The 24,372-nt window shown below is 37.9% G+C and overlaps 1 protein-coding gene across 15 annotated transcripts in view; it reads left to right on the forward strand.

The window, feature by feature from the left end:
- The window catches only part of r3hdm2 (R3H domain containing 2), a 117,066-nt gene that overhangs the window by 49,227 nt on the left and 43,467 nt on the right, over positions 1 to 24,372 (forward strand). For 10 of the 15 annotated variants that reach the window (XM_087258151.1, XM_087258154.1, XM_087258160.1 and 7 more), the window contains exons 2-8: positions 12,234 to 12,399; positions 12,650 to 12,859; positions 14,659 to 14,700; positions 18,078 to 18,167; positions 21,167 to 21,290; positions 22,673 to 22,751; positions 24,246 to 24,305. In XM_087258151.1, the coding sequence (XP_087114277.1) occupies positions 12,698 to 12,859; positions 14,659 to 14,700; positions 18,078 to 18,167; positions 21,167 to 21,290; positions 22,673 to 22,751; positions 24,246 to 24,305 (557 nt within the window). In that variant the 5' untranslated portion in view covers positions 12,234 to 12,399; positions 12,650 to 12,697. The remainder of the gene's footprint in view (positions 1 to 12,233; positions 12,400 to 12,649; positions 12,860 to 14,658; positions 14,701 to 18,077; positions 18,168 to 21,166; positions 21,291 to 22,672; positions 22,752 to 24,245; positions 24,306 to 24,372) is intronic. The other 5 variants (XM_087258152.1, XM_087258156.1, XM_087258159.1 and 2 more) reach the window with 1 other exon arrangement.

The following is a 24,372-nucleotide window of genomic DNA, read 5'->3' on the forward strand; positions in this document are numbered from 1 at the left end:
GGCTTCTTTTGCGCTCTTTAGAAACCTATGAGTGACGTCACGGACACAACGTCCATATATTTTACAGTCTATGGTTAACGCATGCGATTTAAGTTAAAATAATTAACGCGTTAAAAAAATTAACGCAATTAACACAGTTGCAGGTTTTTTTTATTTCTTGTTGTGCAAACAACATGCAAAGAAATATGTATTAGAACAAGGAAGCGCTTTTTGAAGGCAAGTTTCAGTATAAAACAATTAATGTCGCATCACCAGGCTCTCCAGAGTTTCCTCCAGCGCTTCATGCAATTTTGGGTGTTTCATTCTTAACTTAATAAATAACAGCCATACTTCAGGACGCTTAGTTTAAGCAAATTTGATGAACGCGATCATGCGTGTTGAATCTAAATGGGAGTTGCTCCGGCTGTGCAGTCCTGCGCGCGGTGTGTGCATCCGTGTCTGTGTATCTGTGTGTGTGTCTGTGTGCACGCATGTTTCTTAGCAACAAACCTGCCTGAACGTTGTTGTCCGTAGCCACTAAATCAAAAAGTTACGAATTGCGGTGAGATTGCGTTGCACTCTCAGCTCACATTTATTCAAAAGAAAAGGTCCACATTGTCCCCCAATAATGTCAACAGACTGGACTGTCTTAGCAACTGGATGAATGTAAAGGAGGACTCAGCAAAATTGTTTCTACTTTATATTTTTCTACGTTCTACGTTCTTCTTATTATTATTATAATTTTCCATATCTGTAATGCCTGTATTTTGGCATTTTTTGCAGTCCACTTACAATCCAAGATGGAAATCAATGTTTTCTTTATTTTCATTGATTGTTTTGAAATTCAAATAGCATTAACATGCCTGTGTTTTTATTTCTGTAATAAATAATGGCTGTCAAGCCAGGATCTTGATGGTTTATTGTGGGTAAAATTCTAATTAACAATCATATTGTGAATTTAAATAGTTTTTGTCTTGCGTTTACATTAATTTTACATGTAAATAGCCAAAGTTACAAGTTTTAGTCTTTTAAATGTGATAAATCGCAATTAATTTTCAAAAAAAGTGAGATTAATTAGTTAATTTTTTTTAGCGATTGACAGCACTAGTTTTATGCATAGTATATTGACCTTATTCTAAAATGTGGAAGTGCGCCTGTTATCGCGAATGTCTTAGAACTTCCGATTCAGTCGCCTATAGGAGAAATGACTAGGAATAATAAACGGCAGAAAATTGTCAAACTGCTCGCTCTACAAACAAATGTTTGCATGACTATACAGACCAAGTAGAATAATATAATAAAAAAATGTCAAATTGCAACATCAAGCAGCATAACGAGCAGTTTTTAACGTCAAAAAATGAATGGAAGTGAATGAGACGGAAGTCTCGAGCCAAAAACATTCAAATGGCAGCGCCCGCTCGTCGGCGGAGAATAAGGTGAATATTTTGAAAATGGAGAAAAACAAGAAAATGCTGTATAAATGCTGTGATGTTTAAATAGTTTTCCATTTAAAACACCTGAAGGTCATGTGACCATCAGGAAGAACGCAGCATCACCTCAAAGGGCGCACTCTCTGTTCTCGCGGTCTCCCGAGTTCGTTCTTGAGAGGACACTTGGCTAGACCAGTCTTAACAAGAACACAAGTCCGTTCATTGCGTTCTTGGAACTGAGAAACAGCCAGTGTTTCCCAAAGTGGGGCTCGGGACCCACTGGGGGGGTCATGGGGCAATGACAAGGGGTCGCTTGGTGATTTACAAAACTCCAATACATTTTTATTAAACTATTAGAATGATATTTTGTTCATAACCCACAGAAGATAGTTAATAGTTACGGTAAAGAAACAACAACAACAACATACAAATAAAAATCCAACAGCCTTTACATTTTAAAACTCCTTTTCAATTAGATGTGATAGTTGTTTAAATTAACCACACAGCAATAGTTTTAGCTGCAACAGATTGATTTTAAAGGGCCAGGATAAATTTTTTGACAACCATTATGGCAGACGAATAAATTAAAAATAAGATATTTGAGATTAAATTAAATTAATAAATGACTTAAAAATACGGTGATATCGTTAGTTTGTTTGTATCATATTGCCTTATTGTTGGATCATATTGCTTCACTATAGCCAAACGGCTCTAGAGATCCCGAGCTGAGACCTCATTCATGCCAACTCACACTGATTGTTTTGCCGTAGATCTGAGAGCGATTGAGGGGTTTGATCGTTTAATCATTCATTTTCCTTCAGCTTAGTCCCTTATTTATAAGAAGTCGCCACAACGGAGTGAACCGTCAACTATTCCAGCATATGTTTTACACAGTGGATGCCCTTCCAGCCGCAACCCAGTACCGGGAAACACCCATACACTCTCATTCACACTCAACACAACGGCAAATTTAGTTCATCAATTCACCACAGTTGGGGACAGCAGGGAGAACATGCACACATCTCCACATGAAATGCCTCACAGTCGGGACTTGAACCAGCGACCTTCTTGCTGTGAGGCCACAGTGCTAGCCACTGAGCCACAATGTCGCCTTGCAGGATTCACATATGACCAAACCAATCAAGGTAATGGGACAAACGCACCACCCAAACAGACGCCTAGGTGTGAAATCACCCTCAGCTTCATTGTCCAACCCCTGTAGATGGATAAAAGAAAAGTCTCTCTCTCTCTCTCTCTCTCTCGTCAGATCATGTGACGTCATCCTCCTCCTCCTCCTCCATCAGTCCAGTGGGAGCGACTGTGACTCATCTCTCCCTCCTCTGCTGTTCTTTCTCTCCGTCTCTCCTTCCCTCGCTCTGTCCTTCTGTCTGCACGATCTGCTGTTAAAGCAGGGAATCCTTCAGTGACGCAGTTTTCCCTGCAGTTCAGTGCATCACAGTGCTCTGACCATCAATGAGCAGACACACACACACACACACACACACACTCACTCACTCACTCACTCAGAGACAGAGAAACAGACAGCTAGACAGACACACAGACTCATACGGACATACGCACGCAAAGACACACACACACACACACACACACACACATATATGCAGCCCACACACACAGGCAGTGTTATAAAAGCAGAGCGCATCAGCAGAAGTCCGTCTTATTCTGATGATTTCCCTCTTCTGATTGTTGTATATTTAGTGAGTTTGTCTTTCAGATCGCCTTTATTGACCATTTCTACAAAGCATTTCTAATGTTACATTTCTAAACAGCACACATGATGACAGTTTACACTATGGTGAAGATGAAACCTGCTGCCTATAGTGAATGAAGCATGTGTAATATTGTGAAGGGCACAACATACAGTGACGGCCCATATTAGACGACGAGAGTCTACAACAAAAGAGGAAAACGAAGACATTTATGGCCCAATCCCAATTCTATTTTTGTACGCCTTCCCTTTTCTCTTGGCTCTTGAAACTGAGTGTGAAGAGCTTCATTATGTACCCCTGAGAAGTGGGACAGCATCTGCACACTTCATCATACAGTGCATCAGGACAGTATTGACAGCGATTCACTTCTTCCACATTTGTTTATGTTACAGTCTTATTCCAAAATGGACTAAATTGATTGGTTTCCTCAACATTCTACACACAATCCCCCATAATGACAATGTGAAGAAAGAGTTTTTGAAATTATTGCAGATTTATTAGAAATAAAGAGCTGAAGAGTCACATGTACATCAGTGTTCACAGGCTTTGCTCAAGACTCTGTTGATGCTCCTGTGGCAGTGATTACAGCCTCAAGTCTTGTTGAATATGACGCCACAAGCTCTGCACTCCTGTCCTTGGGAAACATTCCTCTTTGCAGGACCTCTCAAGCTCTATCAGGTTTGGATGGGAAGCAACAGTGTTCAGCCATTTTCAGATTTCTCCAGAGATGTTCAACAGGATTTAGGTCTGGGCTCTGGCTGGGCCACTCAAGCACATTCACCGAGTCATTGTGAAGCCGCTGCATTGATGTGTTGGCGGTGTGTTTTGGGTCATTGTCCTGCTGGAAGATGAAGCGTCGCCCCAGTCTGAGGTCAGGAGCACTCTTGTGCAGGTCTTCATTCAGGATGTCTCGCTGCATTGATCTCAGTTTCGAGGGGTATCTAGCGATTTCCCTTAGCCCTACAACTTCAAGCTATAAAGTGGGACACTTTTGCCCTTTCACGTGAACGTGCAAAATGAGGGGTAAGGGGAACAGCTGAGGAGGAGAATTGGGATTGGGCCTATATGTTCTCCTCCAACCCTCACTGCAAAAACAACAACAACAATTACTGGTATTGCTATACTAGTCAGGACATGTCGTAGTCACAACATCAGGAATACAAGACCAGGGTGTCTGCAGGGTCTTAAAGTCATCTTATATTTCAAAAACTAAATTTTAGGCCTCAAGTCTTAAATTCGCAGCAAGAAGGTCGCTGGTTCGAGCCTCGGTTTGGTCAGTTGGCATTTTTGTGTGGAGTTTGCATGTTCTCCCTGTGTTGGCGTGGGTTTCCTCCGGGTGCTCCGGTTTCCCCCACAGTCCAAACACATGCTATAGAGGAACTGATCAACTAAATTGGCTGTAGTGTGTGTGTGGGAATGAGTGAGTATGGATGTTTCCCAGTAATGGGTTGCAGCTGGAAGGGCATCCACTGCATCAAACATATGCTGAATAAGTTGGCGGTTCATTCCACTGTGCTGACCCCCAGAATAATAAAGCGACTAAGCCGAAAAGAAAATGAATGAATGATGAAGTCTTAAATTCACTGATATTTTATTTTGTAGGTCTTAATTTTTCTCTGTAATGCTGTAATCTTTCTAAAATGGTTTAATTATTGTCCTTACAATAAAATTAGTTAACGTTTTCTGTATATTTATAGTCCATATGTGATGAGGACACTGGGCTGGGCAGACTGTTGTGCCTACATTTAGATTATTATAGTTTTTTAAGTTTGCGTATGACTAGGGTTTGCTTGTTTTGGCAATTCATTTAAAACATGTGGCTAAGAAATAACTAATTGTAATAAAATATATATAAAAAGTCCTGTATAAGTCTGAAATTTCGTTCATAATGGTCTTCAAAAGGTCTTAAGGAGTCTTAGATTTGACTTTGTGAAACCTGCAGAAACCCTGAAGATACACACATAGACAGAGTCACTTATTTTAACACTATAGAGCATTTGTTTGATGAGAACTGGGTCAGTGTGTGTGTGTGTGTGTGTGTGTGTGTGTGTGTGTGTGTGTGTTTAGCACATATGTGCTCAGCTGCCCAGGTGTGTTATATAACGGTGTATTTCTATCTGACACATTGAGGTCTTGTGCGTGTCCGACTGAGCGATGCTCCGCTTCTGTACAGCTGAAGACATTATTCTCTGCCTGTGCTCTGTGTGTATGTGTGTGTAATATCTCACTCTGAACACACACACACACACACACACACAGCAGCTGATGATGATGATGGTGACGCTGCTGTTTCCTGGGTAACAGAAGGAGAACGGCTCATTCATGGAGACTCTCTTTCCTTCATTCAGAGCTCTTCATCTCCTGCTCCTTTCCCTCCATGGCAGTGTGTGTTTGAGTGGATGTGTGTACATGTGTTTGTGTGTTTTTGAGTGTGTGTCTGTGCAAAAAAAAAAGACAAAAACTTGTATCATGTCACAGTTATGACTAGGGTTGTGTATTGTTTGGGGTTATTAAAGAGTGTTGTTTTAATGGAGTATGATATCACACGCCATATGGACAGAAAAAAAAACCTTCGCATTTGTGACGCAGGTGTCTGTGGTCTTCTAAAGAGCCTCTATATTGCATTAAAAAATGTCATATTTTGGTTTTGGGGGTCTCCAACAACAGGCTGATCAGCGTGCAGGGTCAAAAACACTGTCATCGTCTTATAATCTGCTCTTATTTTTACCTGATTATTCCAACGACTCCCATATGAATCATTTAATGATTCATTTTTTCCCCAAATCCCTCCTTAGCGCAAAGCTAATCTGCACTGATTGGTCAGATGACCCAGTCTGTTGTGATTGGTCGACTGTGTTCAGCATGAGACAGAGAGAAACGCCCACCCCGGCTATGAAGTAACAGTGTGAGAGCCCAATGCAGGAGTGCAATAAACACAGACCAGCATATTGCTCTACTCTTAACCCTGACCCCAAGTAATAACAGCGACACACATTCAGTGTTAATCCACACAGCGGCAAAAGCTGAACTATTCTGAAACTTGACCTCGCAGCGTGTGTGAGGATCATAGCAACAAACAGCAGAGGATATCCAGTTCAGAAACACATTAAATCAGTAAAGGAAGCAGCACGCGTCATGATTTCAACCTGGTTTTGGATGCGATATGTGAACAGCGCCATACAGATTAACCTGAGAGATTCAGTACCAGCACTGATCAATAATCGATACGTGATTACAAGCCGCACAGGGTGATTACAACTTATAACACACAATTACACACAGATTTTGCAAACTACACACAACCAGGCAACAATTTTAATCACACTTACATGATCTGATCTAGAGGAAGAAGAAACTGGTCCAATTTAACTGTAAAAGTTTCTGACAAAGTCTGACATAGTCCCACAGTCTCTGCTGATCCTTCAATAACAAACGGCCGGCGAATTCCGCGCTGCAGCGTAGGTTATTGTATTAAACATCAGAGAAATGAGAGGAACACACAGCACACGGTTGACTATACTATGGTGTTGTGAAAATTAACTTTAACCCTTGATTCTCCTCAGCCGAATCTCCATCTGTCAGTGATCATCATCTTCAGTCGTGATCAGTCCTGTGATCCCCCGCGCCTCCGCTAGTGTGTGGAGGGAAAGCATGTTCACATTTTACCGGAACTGGAAGTACATATTTGGTGATGTATCGTATTGGTGTCAATGTGATCAAGCAAAAGATCCGAAGTTGATTCATTTATTCCACTCTTGAGTTAAATATTTCTCTAATGAATCAATAGTTTTAAACACAAAGCACTTGTAGATGTAACCCTCAGCTGGATGTTTTCATTCACTCAGATCTGTGGTACACACTGCATTTCAAAACCCATATTAGGAGCTCTTTAAGGTCATCAAAAATCAATGTTTACATGGTCAACTTTTAATCCGAGTATTGTCTTAATCATATTAAAATCAGAGTATTGTTGTCCATGTAAATGTACTCGGTGAAAGTGCCAGATGATGTCGCCAGCTGTCAAAGGCATTCAGATGTTTCATTAGTTTGACATGTTCTTCATACACACAACTTTTGTAAAGCGTCTGCTTCACGTTGCCGTGTCAGAATCCTTGCTTGTAAAATACTTTAAAACGTTTAGTTGAAGCAAATTTGATGAACGCGATCATGCGTGTTTGGATGCGCTGTACTGCGCATGTTGCCTACATGCGTGCGTTCCCTAGGCAGACATGGTCCGTATCCCTCAAAGTTGCTTGGAGTTAAATGTTTAGAGATGGTTTAACCCAACGCACACCTATATGTGTCTTTGATGCACCCCTTGGTGCTTGTTATGTCTTTGTTGCAGCACTAGTGGCACCAAAATTAGGCACCGAAATTCATTTGCTGATTGGGTCTGATGCATTCAAGCTACATAGGTAACAATACCCAACCCTAGGTATGACACTGTTTCTTGTAAGGGTTGTGTTTTGTGGTAAGGTTGGTGGAGAAAGAATGAAAAATAAGCTTTTACAGTATAAAAACTTGAGGAATGTCCCCGCAATTCACAAAACACGTGTCTGTGTGTGTGTTCTTGTTTTTATATCTTGAACCTGAATGCACACAGACTCATGGGGACCTTAATTTTGTTGATTTGGGTAAACATGCTTGTGTTAAATCAGACATCGTGAAGTAATTAGGAAATATACAGTTTCTACAGTAGAAACATCATTACTGTCCCCACTGGGATATAGAAACAAGTCTCTCTCTGTGTGTGTAAGTGTTTTTGTGTGTGTACTTTGTATTTATAACATTGTGGGAATCAAAAGTCCCCACAAGTATAGCAATACCAGTAAATTGTGATGTTTTTTTGAAGAGGAATAAAGGGGAAACGGCTCAAAAACTTGACAGAATGATGCATTTAGAGAATGTGAAGTACAGTCTGTACAGTAGAAACATCATCACAGCTGTGAGCTGTGTGGAGAGACCATGAAGAATGAAAACCTCAGTTGTGTGTGTGTGATTGGCTGGTGGTGTCTTGTGCAGCGGGTGACGTGTTTTCTGCAGTCGGGAATCCCGCTCTCGCTCTCTCTCTCTCTCTCTCTCTCTCTCTCCATCTCTCTCTGCAGTATGACGTCAGCTCTGGGTTTCCTTCAGCTCGCAGCGCTCTGAGCTCTGACTTCTCTGCTCTTAAAAGCATTTCCAGTGTGTGTGTGTGTGTGTGTGTTTGTTTTTACAGCAGATGGCTCACCACACACACTCAGAGGTCTGAATGTTTTTGGAGGGTTGCTCATCAACACTTCCCTCATGTGTTATTGTGTGTGAATGGCAGGTTTGTTCCCGCTCCTCGTCTCGTTTTTGCAGTAGGAATGGCGGATTTTCTGTGCTGTTGTTTGCTTGCAGAAAAACCTGCATGACCTACATTTGCCCAAACACTGCGCGAGACCCCGTATCCCACACGCACTGCAGCTCTGTTTTATGCAATCTTCTATTTCAAGTGTGATGATTGAATAGGAGTTATCATCAGTCATGTAGATAGGTTTGATCTGTGAACAAAATTGGATGTAAAAACGTCAGATCATCTCTAGTGATACTGAGAAACGCTCGCATTAATACTGTACATTAAATAAGTCTGTGCACTTTATAAAAATTATGAAGTAAAAAATATTAATGTTAGTGGTGTGACGGATTACAAATCTCATTATTATATTTGAGTCACGCACCGGAGCATTTTTCAGATCAGCCAAAAAGGGGAGCAGACAAATGTCATTTGTTTTCCATTTATTACAGAAGCAGCTCTGCAAGACACTGCTGGTTTTAACAAACAGAACTGAGAAGCTGTAATTAATTAAAAATAACATGAAGAAATAATCAGCTGAATGAAAATAAATAGTAAAATATTTAGTTCTGGGAAAATTCACTGTTACCGCTGTTGCTGATAACGCTAAACGTAGAAATCTAACATATGTACACTTCATATTTATATTTAGCCTCATCTTCAATAAATGATTCAGTTATTCCCTCATAAATCTGCGTTTCATTGCTAGATGATCACTTCTTAAGAATTATTTAGTGGCGTATTTCTGACGGCTGGTTGTCGCCACCTATTGGTTAAGTAATGTAATTGCTGCCTGCAACTTTCATTTTTGGGCATCATTAAATGCATATGAAGCTGATTTTAATCTTTACCATAATCATCAGTGATTTGATCTAAACCAGGGGTCACTAAACCTGTTCCTGGAGGGCCGGTGTCCTGCAGATTTTAGCTCCAACCCTAATCAAACACACCTGAACAAGCTAATCAAGGTAGGCAGGTGTGTTGAGGCAAGTTGGAGCTAAACCCTGCAGGGACACCGGCCCTCCAGGACCAAGATCGGTGACCCCTGATCTAAACTATAAACTGTTCTCCCAGTACTTCTGTGTTTTGCAGTGATTTAAATGATTAATAAACATGTCATGTAATTTGCGACAAATTCGGGAAGGTGATGTGACGCTCTCCACATGTAGCGAAACCATAGAGCAAAACAGACTGCAAATTGGGAAAATGTAGGTTTGTGTTTGGAGAAAGACCAGTTTAAACAGTGGCTGAAGCCTGTCGCTGAAAACAACCGCATAATTTATTCTCTCAAGCTTTGTTTCTTCCAAGCTTCTCCGAGTCCTGTTGCATTGTGCTCCATTGATTTATTAAACTACAATTGAAGTGGTGATGAGGTCTCACAATATCTTGAGAAGATCTTTAAAAAGTCTTAAGGTATTGAAATTATCTTTAGGATTCCTGCTTATTAGGGCTGTAACGATACGCGATATGACATCGAAATCGCGAAACTCAGATCTACGATCCTGTGTCGCGGTGTGATAAGGGAGAATCGCGACAAACCCCGTGTATACCTTTCCAATAACGTCACGCGTGCCTGCAAAAGTTGAGGTAGTTGAAGAACGTGAGGAAACACCTTTTTTCGTTCGACATTTCGAGCACTGCTCCGTTTAAGCCCTCGCAATATGCGTTTAGCCGCGGGAGAGCTCGCACGGAGCTCTTAGTAAGGGACCTTCTGAATGTGTCAGGAATATCAAAAACAAAACCAACTTAACCCTTCTTGACAACAGACAACCGCAGAAACATTGCCAATGCTGTCAAAGCGGCCGGATTTTCACCGCTACCATGCTTTGCTCACACTGTTAATGTGGCTGCGCAGAGAGGGATGGGCGTTTACAAGATGCCCCGACTCCGCAGAGTAACGAAAGTTGTCACGTTTTTTCACTGCAATGTTGACATGATGGTGTTTCTGAAATATTTTCAACTCCCTTAAATCAAACGAGTTTGGTATTCTTGAGAGAAATAAGTTGTTTATTTGTTTAATGTTTACTTGACTTGTAATTTGCAGCACAGGCACTTTTCTGTAACCGTGCTGTGCGCTTTCTGTTTGAACCTTTGGGAGTGCTGACTGACAGGTGCGCGATGCGTGAGGTCAGGAAACAGGACGAAGCTTTCAGTTAAGATGAACACAGTTTCTATAGCTATACGTTATTTAGAGATAAAGGTATATGGCTCTGTATATAATCACTCAATCTTGCTGGTGTTTATAGCTGTTTCGCTTTACTTCAGGACGCATTAATGCCGCTCTGAAGGTCTAATCGCTGTTTTAAGTTATCCAGAGCTGTATGAATATACAAATCTTGAATATTACAATAGTATTAAATATTACAATTGTAACAACACAGACAGCAACACTTATGCACAATCGATACCCAGCTGATTCAGTCGTTTCATAAGAGGACCGCGCTTCTTCTTTTTTCCTTGTCAACATAAATAATAATGCATATTTTGCAATAAATGCATATTTTCCGTGAAACGGGCAATTTGAGGAAGTCAGCTATTTTTATTTGACGGAAGAAAAAACATGATTGGAAAAAAACAGCCTGCCGGTTATTAAAAAGAATCAGTCAGTATTTTCGTTTTGTAATATAAATTAATTATTGAAGTGAAAATAATTTAGGGCAGTCCTATTTATTTTATTTATTTTATTTAGATTATTCTGCTCTTCTGTGCTAAACACTGCAGGTGTGTGACAATGCTCTGTTGTTCTGTTCTGTTATTAATATGTTATTAATAAGTTCTCTTACATAGAAAAAGTCTAGGGATGCTCATTTCAGTTAATTTTGCTAACGACAACCGCCGATCATTAATCGGTTATTAACGGTTAACTGGTCAGATTACTATTAATTTTATATTAAACAAATTGACATGTCTATTTTGTGTATGACACATTAAATATTGCATTTAAAAATACTGATTTATTTTTATATGTTAATAAATCAGTATTTTTAAATGCAATATTTAATGTGTCAGACACAAAATAGACACGTCAATTTGTTTAATACAAAATTAATAGTAATCTGACCAGATAACCGTTAATAACCGATTAATGATCGGCGGTTGTCGTTAGCAAAATTAACTGAAATGAGCATCCCTAGACTTTTTCGATGTAAGAGAACTTGATTGAAAAAGAATTTTCAACATGCTTGAACCATCTACACAATGGAGTTTAGTTCTGTTTGGTTTTTCGACAGTATTTTGTTACAAAGAAAACAGAAGTGATATAGCTTTGCCTATTTATTTATTTTATACATGGCTATTTATATTGTTAATAATTTGCATAGTTAATATTGTTCTTTGATGTTCAGTGTATATAAATGTTTAATAAAAAAAGTTTTACAAATCTTTTTTTCCCAACCCCCACAAAAATAAAAAAATAAAAAATCGTGATACAAATCGAATCGTGGGTCGAAAATCGTGATACGAACTGAATCGTGGGTTTGGTGTATCGTTACAGACCTACTGCTTATACCCAGAACATACATTTCTGTATTTCTGCAGCTGTGTTTATTATGGTTAAACCAGTATGCGCTTTACAATAAACATACCACACGTTTTCTTCACTATGTAGTGAGCTTGTGCGATTGCAACTTATAACTTGCAATGCAATATCACACCATAATTGCTAAATCTGTCTATGTATTGTTTATTTATTTAGCTTTTCACCATCTATTGCTATATTTGTGTGTGTATTAGTCATTTATTTAGCTTTTCCTCTTGTCTAATCAGGGTGTTTCTCTCCAGCAGGTGGAGCTGTGGCGTTTGACTGTGTGTGCGTGTGAGTGAGGACATCGTGCAGGATGCTGGAAAACTGAGAACACTTTCACCATGACGCTCCCTCCGCCCTCAGATCAGCCATAGAAACACACACACACGCTGAAGGACACACACCATCACACTACAGCCCCAGGTGTGTTAAAGTAGACAAAATACGGCAACAAATCAAATGTTTAATGATCATTTATATTTTAATCCATGTCCAATCAAATCCATTTCACACAGTTTTACTCGTCTAACCCAGTCTAGTTTCACGTGATGTTTGTCCAAGCTGCAACTCTAGAATCATTCCTATTCTGAATGCATTTTCTGTCAAGTACACTCGTGCATCTTCAGGCTGTTGTGCTTTGGGGTCTCATCTCCTCCTGTTGTGTGTGTTTTAGTGTGCTCTGGGTTTGTGCGGTGTGTGCAGTGTGCACTTTTAAGGAATCATGTCAGTGGTGTTTCCTGCGGACGGGATGCAGGAGGGCGACGTCTCTCTGCCCGCCGACGCTCCCTCTGGCATCCGTGGGAAAAACAGCCCGTCTGCAAACTCTAAAGACTGCAACACAGACAACACAGAACCAGACGACAACCTGTCACAGGACGCACAGGTAACACGCAGGCGCACACGTGTACACACACACACGTACATGTACAAGCACGTGCGCTAAATACAGTTCATCCGGAAAGTCCTGATAGCGCTTGACTTTCTCCACATTTGTTTATGTTACAGCCTTATTCCAAAATAGATTAATTGATTTCCTCAACATTCTACACACAATCTCCCATAATGACCGTGTGAAGAAAGAGTTTTAGAAATTGTTGCAGATTTTATTAAAGATAAAAGACCTGTAAAATCAGATGTACATCAGTATTGACAGCCTTTGGCTGAAGCTCTAAACTGAGCTCAGGTTCATTCTGTCTCCACTGATCATTCTGGAGATGTGTCAGCAGCTTCATTGGAGTTCAGCTGTGCTCAATTCAGCTGATGGACATGATCTGAAAAGGCTACACCTGTCTATATAAGGGCCCAGGGTTAACAGTGCATGACAAAACATAAAACCAAGCATGAAGACAAAGGAACTGTCTGCAGACCTCAGAGACAGGATTGTCTCGATCACAAGGCTGGGGAAGGTGACGGAAACATTTCTGCTGCTCTGAAACTCCAGTGAGCACAGCGGCCTCCATCATTCGTCAGTGGAAGATGTTTAACCAGCAGGACTCCTCTTAGAACTGGCCGGACATCTAAGCTGAGTGATCGGGGGAGAAGAGCCTCAGTCAGGGAGGTGATCAATAACCCGATGGTCACTCTGTCTGAGCTCCAGTGTTCTTCTGTGGAGAGAGGAGAACCTTACAGAAGGACAACCATCTGTGCAGCAATCCACCAATCAGGCGTCTGTATGGCAGAGCGACCAGACGGAAGACACTCCCCGCCTGGAGTTCACCATCTGCAGGACTCTCAGAGCATCAGAAACTAAACTCTCTGCTCTGATGAGACTCAAACTGAACTGTTTGGAGTGAACGCCAGGCGTTACGTTTGGAGAACAGCAGGCGGCGCTCATCAGCAGGCTAACAGCATCCCTACAGTGAAGCATGGTGGTGTTGGCATCATGCTGTGGGGATGTGTTTCAGCAGCAGGAACTGGAAGACTAGTCAGGATAGAGGGAAAGATGAATGCAGCGATGCACAGAGACATCCTGAATGAAGACCTGCACAAGAGTGCTCTCCACCTCAGACTGGGGCGACGCTTCATCTTCCAGCAGGACAATGACCCAAAGCACACCGCCAACACATCAATGCAGCGGCTTCACAATGACTCGGTGAATGTGCTTGAGTGGCCCAGCCAGAGCCCAGACCTAAATCCTGTTGAACATCTCTAGAGAGATCTGAGAATGGCTGTACACTGACTGTAACATTAAAAAAATGTGGAAAAAGTGAAACTCTAAGGGTGCTTTTACAACTGTCTTATTTAGTTGGGTTGAATCTCACTAGAGTTTGTTTTCCCTCTTGGTGTGTTTTGTTTAAGCGGGTGTGCAGCCAGCACTTTAACTGCTGCAATTGATCAAACTAATGGTTTTATGATAAAAAATAAAAATAAATAAATAAAAAAAAAACAATCGTACCTCATTTGAATGGTCTATAATACACTTCTAAACTGTTTTAAAAACTCTTTACGGTCTATAATGCTACAATACACTAAAAGCGTGTGTGTGTGTGTGTGTGTGCGTGTGTGCGTGTGTGCGTGTGTGCGTGTGTGCGTGTGTGCGTGTGTGCGTGTGTGTGTGTGTGTGTGTGTGTGTGTGTGTGTAGGATCTGGTGTGTCTATTTCTGTAGTTTTGTTTGGTGCTGAAGTTCATCATCAGTGAAAGATTTCAGTGGACACTAATAAATGCTTTGGTTTGATCCACAGCGACGCTGCCAGAATCACGGACACACTAGGAAACGAGCCAAGGTAAAACACACACACACACATGCCTGGTTAATACGAGATACACTAACACACTTAAAGCATGCCTCTGTTGCACACAACACACACATTTCACCTTTGATTCCAGTTGTTGTTCTTGTGTTGTGTAATTCAGTGATGTCTGGCATCTGTGTTGTTATTTTTGTGAAATCTCCAGCGAAATTCCCAAGTTGTGAAACATTGGCATGCTTTTATTAACACACATCCAAAATTAAATCATGGCTTCGTTTATAAAGTGACTTAAACAAAACATTGGCATAAACAAATAAGGTAGATGTGGGTCAGAGGGGTCATGACGACTCCTAAAAAGTCTGTGTTTTTCATCTGCTCTTCCCTTTATTTAAATGGTTGAGATGTTGGATGAAGTTTTCCAGTGTTTAGTAGTGTGTGTTTCTCAGGTGTGTGAAATCTGACATGTGTTAATAATGAACATAACACACACACACACACACACACACACACACACACTCTGATACGTGACTTCTTTTACGGCTGTTGTTAGTTTTTTGTCCACTTCTCCCTCACTGCTGTTGCTTTTGCAGTAGTTGGCAAACCTGTGTAGAGGATGACCTTTTCTAGATGCTGTACCACCCACACACACACACACACACACACACACACGCAAACAAATAAGCACATTCTCTCGCTCTCTCTCTCTCTCACACACACACACACACACACACACACTCACACAAACAAGTTTGAAATACAGAATAAATTTATACATTAGTGAAGACAAAATTATTGGCTCTAATTAAATTATTCTTATTATATTAATTTAAATTCAAGTGGTGTTTAACATTTTGAACTTTTTTGGTTGAAAAAATAAATAAATATATGTATGTAAGTGTATTTACGTATATGTATGTATGTATATATATCTATGTGTATATCATTTTTTAAGGGCTTAACTAGGTTAATTAGAGTTAAAATATTTACATTTTTTATATATATGTATGTATGCGTGTATATATATATGTATGTATATATATATATATGTGTGTGTATATGTATGTGTGTATATATATATATATATATATATATATATATATATATATATATATATATATATATTAGTGCTGTCAATCGATTAAAAAAATTAACTAATTAATCGCACCTTTTTAAAAAAATTAATCGCGATTAATCGCATTTAAATTACTGAAACTTGTAATTTTGCCCATTTAAATGTAAAATTAATGTAAACGCAAGACAAAAAATATTTAAATTCAAAATATAATTGTTTAATAGAACTTTTGTTTAACTTGTAACACAGATTTCTTCATGTAAACAACAAACCCACAATAAACCATCAAGATCCTGCTTGACAGCCATATTTATTACAGAAATTAAAACACAGGCATGTTAATGACATTTAAATTTCAAAACAATCAATGCCAATAAAGAAAACACTGATTTCCATGTTGGATTCTAAGTGGACTGCAAAAAATGCCAAAATACAGGAATTGCAGATATGGAAAATGAAAAATTATAATAATAAACTATAGATGACAAACTGTTGCACTCATTGTAAAGTTTTATTGCTGTGAATTGAGAACATTAATTATAGAGTAGAAACAATTTTGCTTAATCCTCCTTTACATTCATCCAGTTGCTAAGACTAGGAGTATCCCGCTAGTGCACAGAGACTCCCAAATGCCCACAAATGAATGATAATTTCTTGCAAACCGGTCGTTGAATACATTGCACACCCCTCTCGCCCCTACTCGGATACGTCACTCACTCCACCCCTGACACCCCTCAACGGGCCTGACACAGACACACACACACACACAGACAGACACACACAACGCGCTGCAGACGTTTTGGTCCCAACGGCCTTCCATACTGAAGCGACTCCCCTCAGATTCAACACGCATGATCACGTTCATCAAATTTGCTTAAATAAGCGTCCTAAAGTATTACTGTATTTCACGAGGATTCTGACACAACAACGCGACGCATACGCTTTCATTGCGTTTAATGAGGAAACACGCTAAACTTGGAGGCTCATGCTGAAAGGCAGAGTAATGCCCTGTCTTTGACAGCTCGCGACTTCACCAGACGTTCTGAGTACATTCACATTAGACACCAATACTCCGATTTTAATATGATTAAGATAATACTCTTATTAAAATTCTACTGTGTAGCCTTAAAAGGAACCTTACCTTAAAGGAACACCGAGTCACGAAATGCGGAGGATTTTCTTTCTGTTCGCCATGCGGTATCATCTTACAACAGAAGTCGAAAGTTAAAAATGAAACACCCGAAATTGCATGAAACTCTGGATAACCTGTGATGCAACTAATTGTTTTATACTGGAACTTGCCTTCAAAAAGTGCTTCCTTGGTCTCATCCACATTTATTGCATGCTGAACACACGTCCACCACAACAGGAAGTGAAAAAAAAAACCTACACTGCGTTAATTGCGTTAATTTTTTTTTACGGGTTAATTATTTAAAATTAATCGCATGCGTTAACGCGTTAATTTTGACAGCGCTAATATATATATATATATATATATATATATATATATATATTAACCCTAATTAACCTAGTTAAGCCCTTAAATGTCACTTTAAGCTGAATACTAGTATCTTGAAGAATAAAGTCTAATATTATGTGCTGTCATCATGACAAAGATAAAAGAAATCAGCTATTAAAACTATTATATTTAAATTCAGTTAAAAAAAAATATTGATTTCACTGGAGAGCAAATGATATTGTGTTCAACTGTACACTACATTTAACATCCCCAATGAGTTTCAGTACTGAAATAGGACATGCAGCTGTAAATAACACGTATAATTTCACTCCTGGATGGTTTCTTCTTCTGCTTTCTGATGCATCTTGTTGTGATTTTGGTTGGACTAAAATAGTTTTTCCCTCATTATGATTTTCTCATCACATTGACAGGACGGTCATAAATTCCCTGTAGTAATTATGACTGTTGCAGACACATAAATGCGCTCACAGTGGTGTTTGCATCAGCAGAAATCATGTTTCATAAATGCTGCTGTTATTACAGTTTTAATGAAAGATTCTGATGCTGGAGCTCTCAGCAGTGTTGAGCACCTCTGAATCATCTGCAATAACAACCAAGTTAAAGAAGTGCATTAGTTTGTATCCGTTTAAGAGCTTGTTTATACTGTTTACTTTTGCTTATTCCCATAATGCATCACTCACATTTACACCAGTGTCCACTAGCATTTTAAATAGTCGATTACCTTGAAAGCTTTTTAATCTCACTATTGTCAGTAGATGTTGTCTTTTGTATTTGTGTACTGAGACCGATGTGCTGGTAAATTTCTTGAAAAGCACAATAAAGCTGAACTCATTAGCGATCTGTGTCTGTGTGTTTCAGTCCAATGCCAAGCTGAAGCTGGTGAGGAGTCTTGCGGTGTGTGAAGAATCCTCGGGGCCGTTTTCAACCGATGGTCCACCAGAATCACAGGTACATGAACACACATCACTGCTGCACCAAAATACACTGATGCTTTGATCATCAACAGCTGCTTTTCATCCGTCTACTGTTATGTTCATTTTGGACATGTGCATCAACCGCTTGATGGAAACGCCAAGATGCTCATCAATTATGAAAATGCGCATAAATGCATGTGCATATCTGAGGAGGATAACCTTTATTTAATAAGAAAAGATGCACATAAAATACGATGGGAACAAGTTCCAGCATGCGCATTAAAAAGGTCTGGTGATTTTGTTATAGGAGATCTAGTGCTGTCAATCGATTAAAAAAAATTATCTAATTAATCACACTTTTTTTATTTATTTTTTTATTTTATTTATTTATTTATTTTTTAATATATAATTAATCGTGATTTACAGACTGAAATCCCGCGCGTAAGAAACAGGCGTGACTCTCGACTATTTTGACAAATACACACCTACGTTGCACGCTACACAGAGCCCAACATCGAAGGTTGTGATTGGGTCAGCCCAATGTCAATAAAGAAAAGAACCAATGGGCTGCAGATTATGTCACATGGGCCGCTCTGTCCGGAAAAGAAACATCTCACTTTCAGAGCGTGACAGCTCACAGGATCGTCAATCACTGAGGCAGAAAAACATGACAGTCTGCTGAGTGCTTTATGGGCTGATCAGATCATAAGAAGATGATCAGCCCGGCCCAAAAAGTACGTCGAAACAGCGGGAAACTGCCCGGTCTGTCCCTGCCCACAACAGGAAAAAAAACCTGCGACTGTGTTAATTGTGTTAATTTTTTTAAATGCGTTAATTATTTTAAATTTATCAAATGCGTTAACGCACTCATTTTGACAGCACTAAAGAGTCAGAGATCATGACTAGAGATCAGACTAAAGAGTCAGAGATCATGACTAGAGATCAGACTAAAGAGTCAGAGATCATGACTAGAGATCAGACTAAAGAGTCAGAGATCATGACTAGAGATCAGACTAAAGAGTCAGAGATCATATGATGATGAAAATGTGTGTGAATGGAAATCCAGCAGGTTGAGCACACTGTAGAACATCTGACATGTAGATATGGCCATTATAAATCGCCTGCACCATTTCAGTATTAGTGTTGTTTTATTATTAATGACCTCCAGAATTATCAAGAGCGTCTGTGCTCCGCGTCTTACGCCTTCAAACACCACTGCACGTTCACCGCGTGTCAGGATTGCCTTCTGAGGCGCAAGTCATTTATTAAATGAAGAAAAGATTGACGCAGCTTCTCCTACTGCTGAACATTTCAAATTACTGTTGATATTTGGCGCCAGATAATCAGGAAGTGACGATTTTGTTTGCTTTGACTCATTAGATGGAAACACTGCTTTATTTACACGTCTTTTATGCGATAATCTAGTTTTCACATAGTTGATTTGCACTTTTAGATGTAAACATAGCTACTCCTCATCACAAAAACTCCAGAGGGTTAAACTCATGTCTACACTCATGTTTCAGCTGCAGAATTGCCTTTTATCCAATGAGTGTTGCATAACAAAATTATTTTATTTCATTTTTGTTTAATTGTTGTTTGTTTTTTATTTATTTATTTGTTTGTATGTTTGTTTGTTAGTTTATTTGTGTATTTAATGTCGTTTAATTTCTTTATTTTGTATTTATTATATATACAGTTGAAGTCAGAATTATTCGCCCCCTTTTGAATTAATTTTTCTCTTTTAAATGTTTCCCAAATGATGTTGAACAGATTCAGGAAATGTTCACAGTATGTCTGATAATATTCGTTCTTCTGGAGAAAGTCTTATTTGTTTTATAGAACAAACCATCGTTATACAATGACTTGCCTAATTATCCTAACCTGCCTAGTTACCCTAATTACCCTAGTGAAGCCTTTAAATGTCACTTTAAGCTTTATAGAAGTGTCTTAAAGAATATCTAGTCTAATATTATTTACTGTCATCATGACAAAGATAAAATAAATCAGTTATTAGAGATGAGTTATTAACACTATTATGATTAGAAATGTGCTGTTACATCTTATCTTCATTAAATGGAAATTGGGGAAAAAAACAGGGGGGCTAATAATTCTGACTTCAACTGTGCATATATATATATATATATATATATATATATATATATATATATATATGTGTGTGTGTGTGTGTGTGTGTTTATTTATATATGATTTATTTATTTATGTTTTAGTTTTATTTGTAATAATTCTGACTTCAACTTTGCATAAATATATATATATATATATATATATATATATATATATATATATATATATATATATATATATATATATATATATATATATATATATATATATATATATGTGTGTGTGTGTGTGTGTGTTCATTTATATATGATTTATTTAATTATGTTTTATTTATTTATAAATTAGTTTTATTTCTTTCATTATTTCTGTTTATCTTTCTTTCACAATTTTATATTTTATACTATTTATAACATATTTATATTTAAATATTTTACATTATTGACCAATATTGATTGTTCAATAGCAATTTTGAGGTATAAGCTTAAATTAGCATAAAGAAAAAGGCATAAACAATACTCATAAAAAATCCTTTTACAGTAGTAATCTTTCATACTTGCTTTTACAACACTTTATATAACACAGATTGTTTGTAAGCAGAGAAATAAGCAGGAATGTAGCTTGTTTGGTTGCATGCGTGATTCTGAGACCAAATGTTCTGTTCAGTATTGGCACGGGTCATAAAGACTAAATTACAGCTTGTAAAAATAAATAAATAAATAAAAATCCTCAAATTTACACTGTACAAGTTGATTGAACATAAAATAATTAATTTTCCCCTTAAAACATAAGATTGTTGAACTCGTTTTAAATGCGTTGTTTGAACAAATCTTTTTTTGAGTACACCTACAATTAATTTTTTTGTAAGCAAATCTGAGAAGCCTTTTTCTGCAGTGTTTTGCCTTTAATATGATATACCCATGTTTTTGCTTTTAATCTGCACCCCTGAAGGACATCATTCAGCTTCACATCAGCTGTCCATCAGATAAAGAGGAGGAGAAATCCTCTAAAGACGAGTCTGAGAATGAGGAGAGGGAAAAGAAGGATAAAACCCCACGCAAGATGCTCTCGCGCGGTAAGACCTTCACTTTCTGCTGCTCTGAGTGTTTCTGTTGATCTAAAACTACAGACTGCAACTTTAGAAAACCGATACTGATCTTTTAGGTTGATGCAATATGACAACTTTTCATTCGTCTTTAAATTAAAGCGTACGGCATGTGAAAACAACAACACACTGTATTTTATTTGGCATATTTACAATCATCATATGTGAATAATTAAATTTGAACTCCTAAAACATGATTTAGCTAAATTAACATATTTATAATATTTATTACAACTTTTACAAAACATTTATTAATGTATTTATTTTTCACAAATAAAGAAAACCCTGAACAACACTGTACGTGCATTGTGTTAACAAAATAAAAGTCTCATGTCTGCTGACACTTATTGACCTGATTATTTATTTAAAAACATCAAACATCAACTGACTATATTGATTATATTGGTCATCCACTACCTAAAACTTATTCTGGCTGTCACCAGCTCTACAAAATTCACAATACAGTATATTAGACTGCAGGGCTGCTGAATGCTCGGTTCTGTTTGGCTGATGAGCACTCTCAGGTGTTTAGTTATAGGGTATATGCCAAGCTAGAGTTGTTTCCGTACTGATAAACGTCCGGTGAGCTGTTATTGTGAGTTTTTTTCCATTTTATATGGTTCCTTTTACAGCATCGATGTTGTAATGTCATGAAAGTACAATCAGTTGAATAAACTTTGGCATTCATTTAGTTGCTCAAGCGTAAAACGAGACAAGAAGCCGTTTACTCGCACACGCCCGTCAGAATCGGCAGTCAAGCGCAGAAGATCCATTGAATATACTGGGGGAAAATAAATGCTCATATTATAAAGACATAGCGGGGGGAAATGTAATGTAATGCGGTGCTTCTTGTACAATCTGAGACCCACTTTATATCAGATATCACTCAGCCAGTGGACATCGCTGATTTTTAAAGAAAACAGACCTTAAAAGTGACGATTTTGCAATGGCAAACAGTTCACCGGAAGCGATTAAGCCAGGTTACTGGCAAATTAAAAGTCCCATTAGCATGCTTCGGCATAAACCCTACTGTCAGATAAAGGCACAGCTAAAGTAGTTCCAGCAGGTCTTGAGCACTTTACAGCTCCATATCACTCCGCTGAATGATTAGAGTTGTTTCACAGCTACACCAGCCACAACAGAAGGAGGAGATATGGAGGACACTAACATCTCAGCAGTGGATTTAGCTATTAGAATCGTTGTATGAGCAGAATAATGCACTCTGGCTGCTGAATTATAAGAAAATAGTGCATGAAATGTAATAATATAATAATTATTTTTTATTTAATGATATCATTGCATTATTCTATCCAACATCAATTATACCTTGAGGTCTGACTCCTTTTTTCCAGACTCCAGTCAGGAGTACACTGACTCCACAGGGATTGATGTGCACGAGTTCCTGGTGAACACACTGAAAAACAACCCCAGGTAGGAGAAGTCCTGATCATCCAGACACAACACTGACATCAGACACCATACACATCCTTTCTGCATTCAGCGGAGCTTTCTCTAGTTACTCTGAGCTTCATTTTGACTGCATCTCAATGCACACACGTATAATACTGTGCAACGTTTTAGGCTGACAGTAAATCTAAGGTATAATGGATATATGCGACTCTTTACCACAAGTCCTGTCATAAGTGTAGATATTTGAGTAATTTTTGAGATTTCTAGAGGGGGAATAAAGGATCTTTCAGTTCATCTATGGTTTGTTATGATAAGGGTAAGGTTGGAGTTTGAATTATTTTGGTTTATTTTTTAAGACAATGTTGGGGAGAGGCTGTTCGAGGCCTGGTTTAAGCTGCATTTCTACCAGTGTGATTGTCAGTATTGTCGGAATTGTGAATGTTGAAATGTACAGATAGGTTTTAACCCATTTTGCCATTCCTTCTGGAAAGGACTTCAGTGGTAATAGTTTTAATTTTCAGCCTCATAATGATCTGCTAACTGCAGTGAAATCCTATTTGGAGAAAGAATACAGCTGAAGAAACACAGACATTCGTGAAATGGCCTCAACAGGGTCCAAACCTGAATATTATAGAGGCTGTTTGAGATCACCCGGACAGAAAACAAAGATAAGACACTTTAAACCTAAAGAGTAACTTTGGAAAGTGCACAATAACACAGCACATCATTTCAGAAAATGTCAGGACAGTTAGAACAAAACAGATCCAAGGGAAGCCACATTAAACAAACTTTTATTTATTTAAAAATTTTATTTATTTATTTATTTATTTATTTATTTATTTATTTATTTTTATTTTATTTTATTTTATTTTATTTTATTTATTTTATTTTAGTTTATTTATTTATTTATTTATTTTACTTAGTTATTTAGTTATTTTTTTATTTTATTTAGTTAGTTATTTAGTTAGTTAGTTAGTTAGTTGGTTTTTTTTATTTATTTATTTATTTATTTATTTTAGTTAGTTAGTTAGTTATTTTAGTTTATTTATTTGTTTGTTTATTTATTTATTTTAGTTTGTTTATTTATTTATTTATTTATTTAATTAGTTAGGTAGTTAGTTAGTTAGTTAGTAGTTAGTTAGTGACACTTATTAAAAAATGTGCCACAGGCCCTCTAGGCAGGTTGATTTGAATAACAGGAATGAAATGCATGCAAAATAAACATTAATACACAACAAGAACAACAAGAAAAATACAAAAATAAGCAACAATTATTGTGGTCATGACAATGTATTGCATTAGTCAATATATTGAGTTCGGTGATAGATAGTAAAATAAAACATTTATTAAAACTTATTTAAAGAAATTGATGACATGCTGCTTGTCATAGTTAATGTATATGCAGTATTTTATCTTGCATTCATCATCGTAAACACAGAAATGCATGTAGACTTAAATGCAGAGTTGTGTTTATTTGTTTTTCCTGTTTTATTTCTGATTTTCTCCCTCTTTTAGAGACAGAATGATGCTGCTGAAGCTGGAACAGGACATACTGGAGTTCATAAGTGACGAGAAGTGAGTACTAACAGATATAAATGCGTGTTGTACAACTGGTAATGCATATATTCTTTTAATAATAAAA

The sequence above is a fragment of the Danio rerio genome, chromosome 6 (genome assembly GCF_052040795.2).
Source record: "Danio rerio strain M-AB ecotype USA chromosome 6, GRCz13ab, whole genome shotgun sequence".
NCBI classification, from domain to species: Eukaryota; Metazoa; Chordata; class Actinopteri; order Cypriniformes; family Danionidae; genus Danio; species Danio rerio.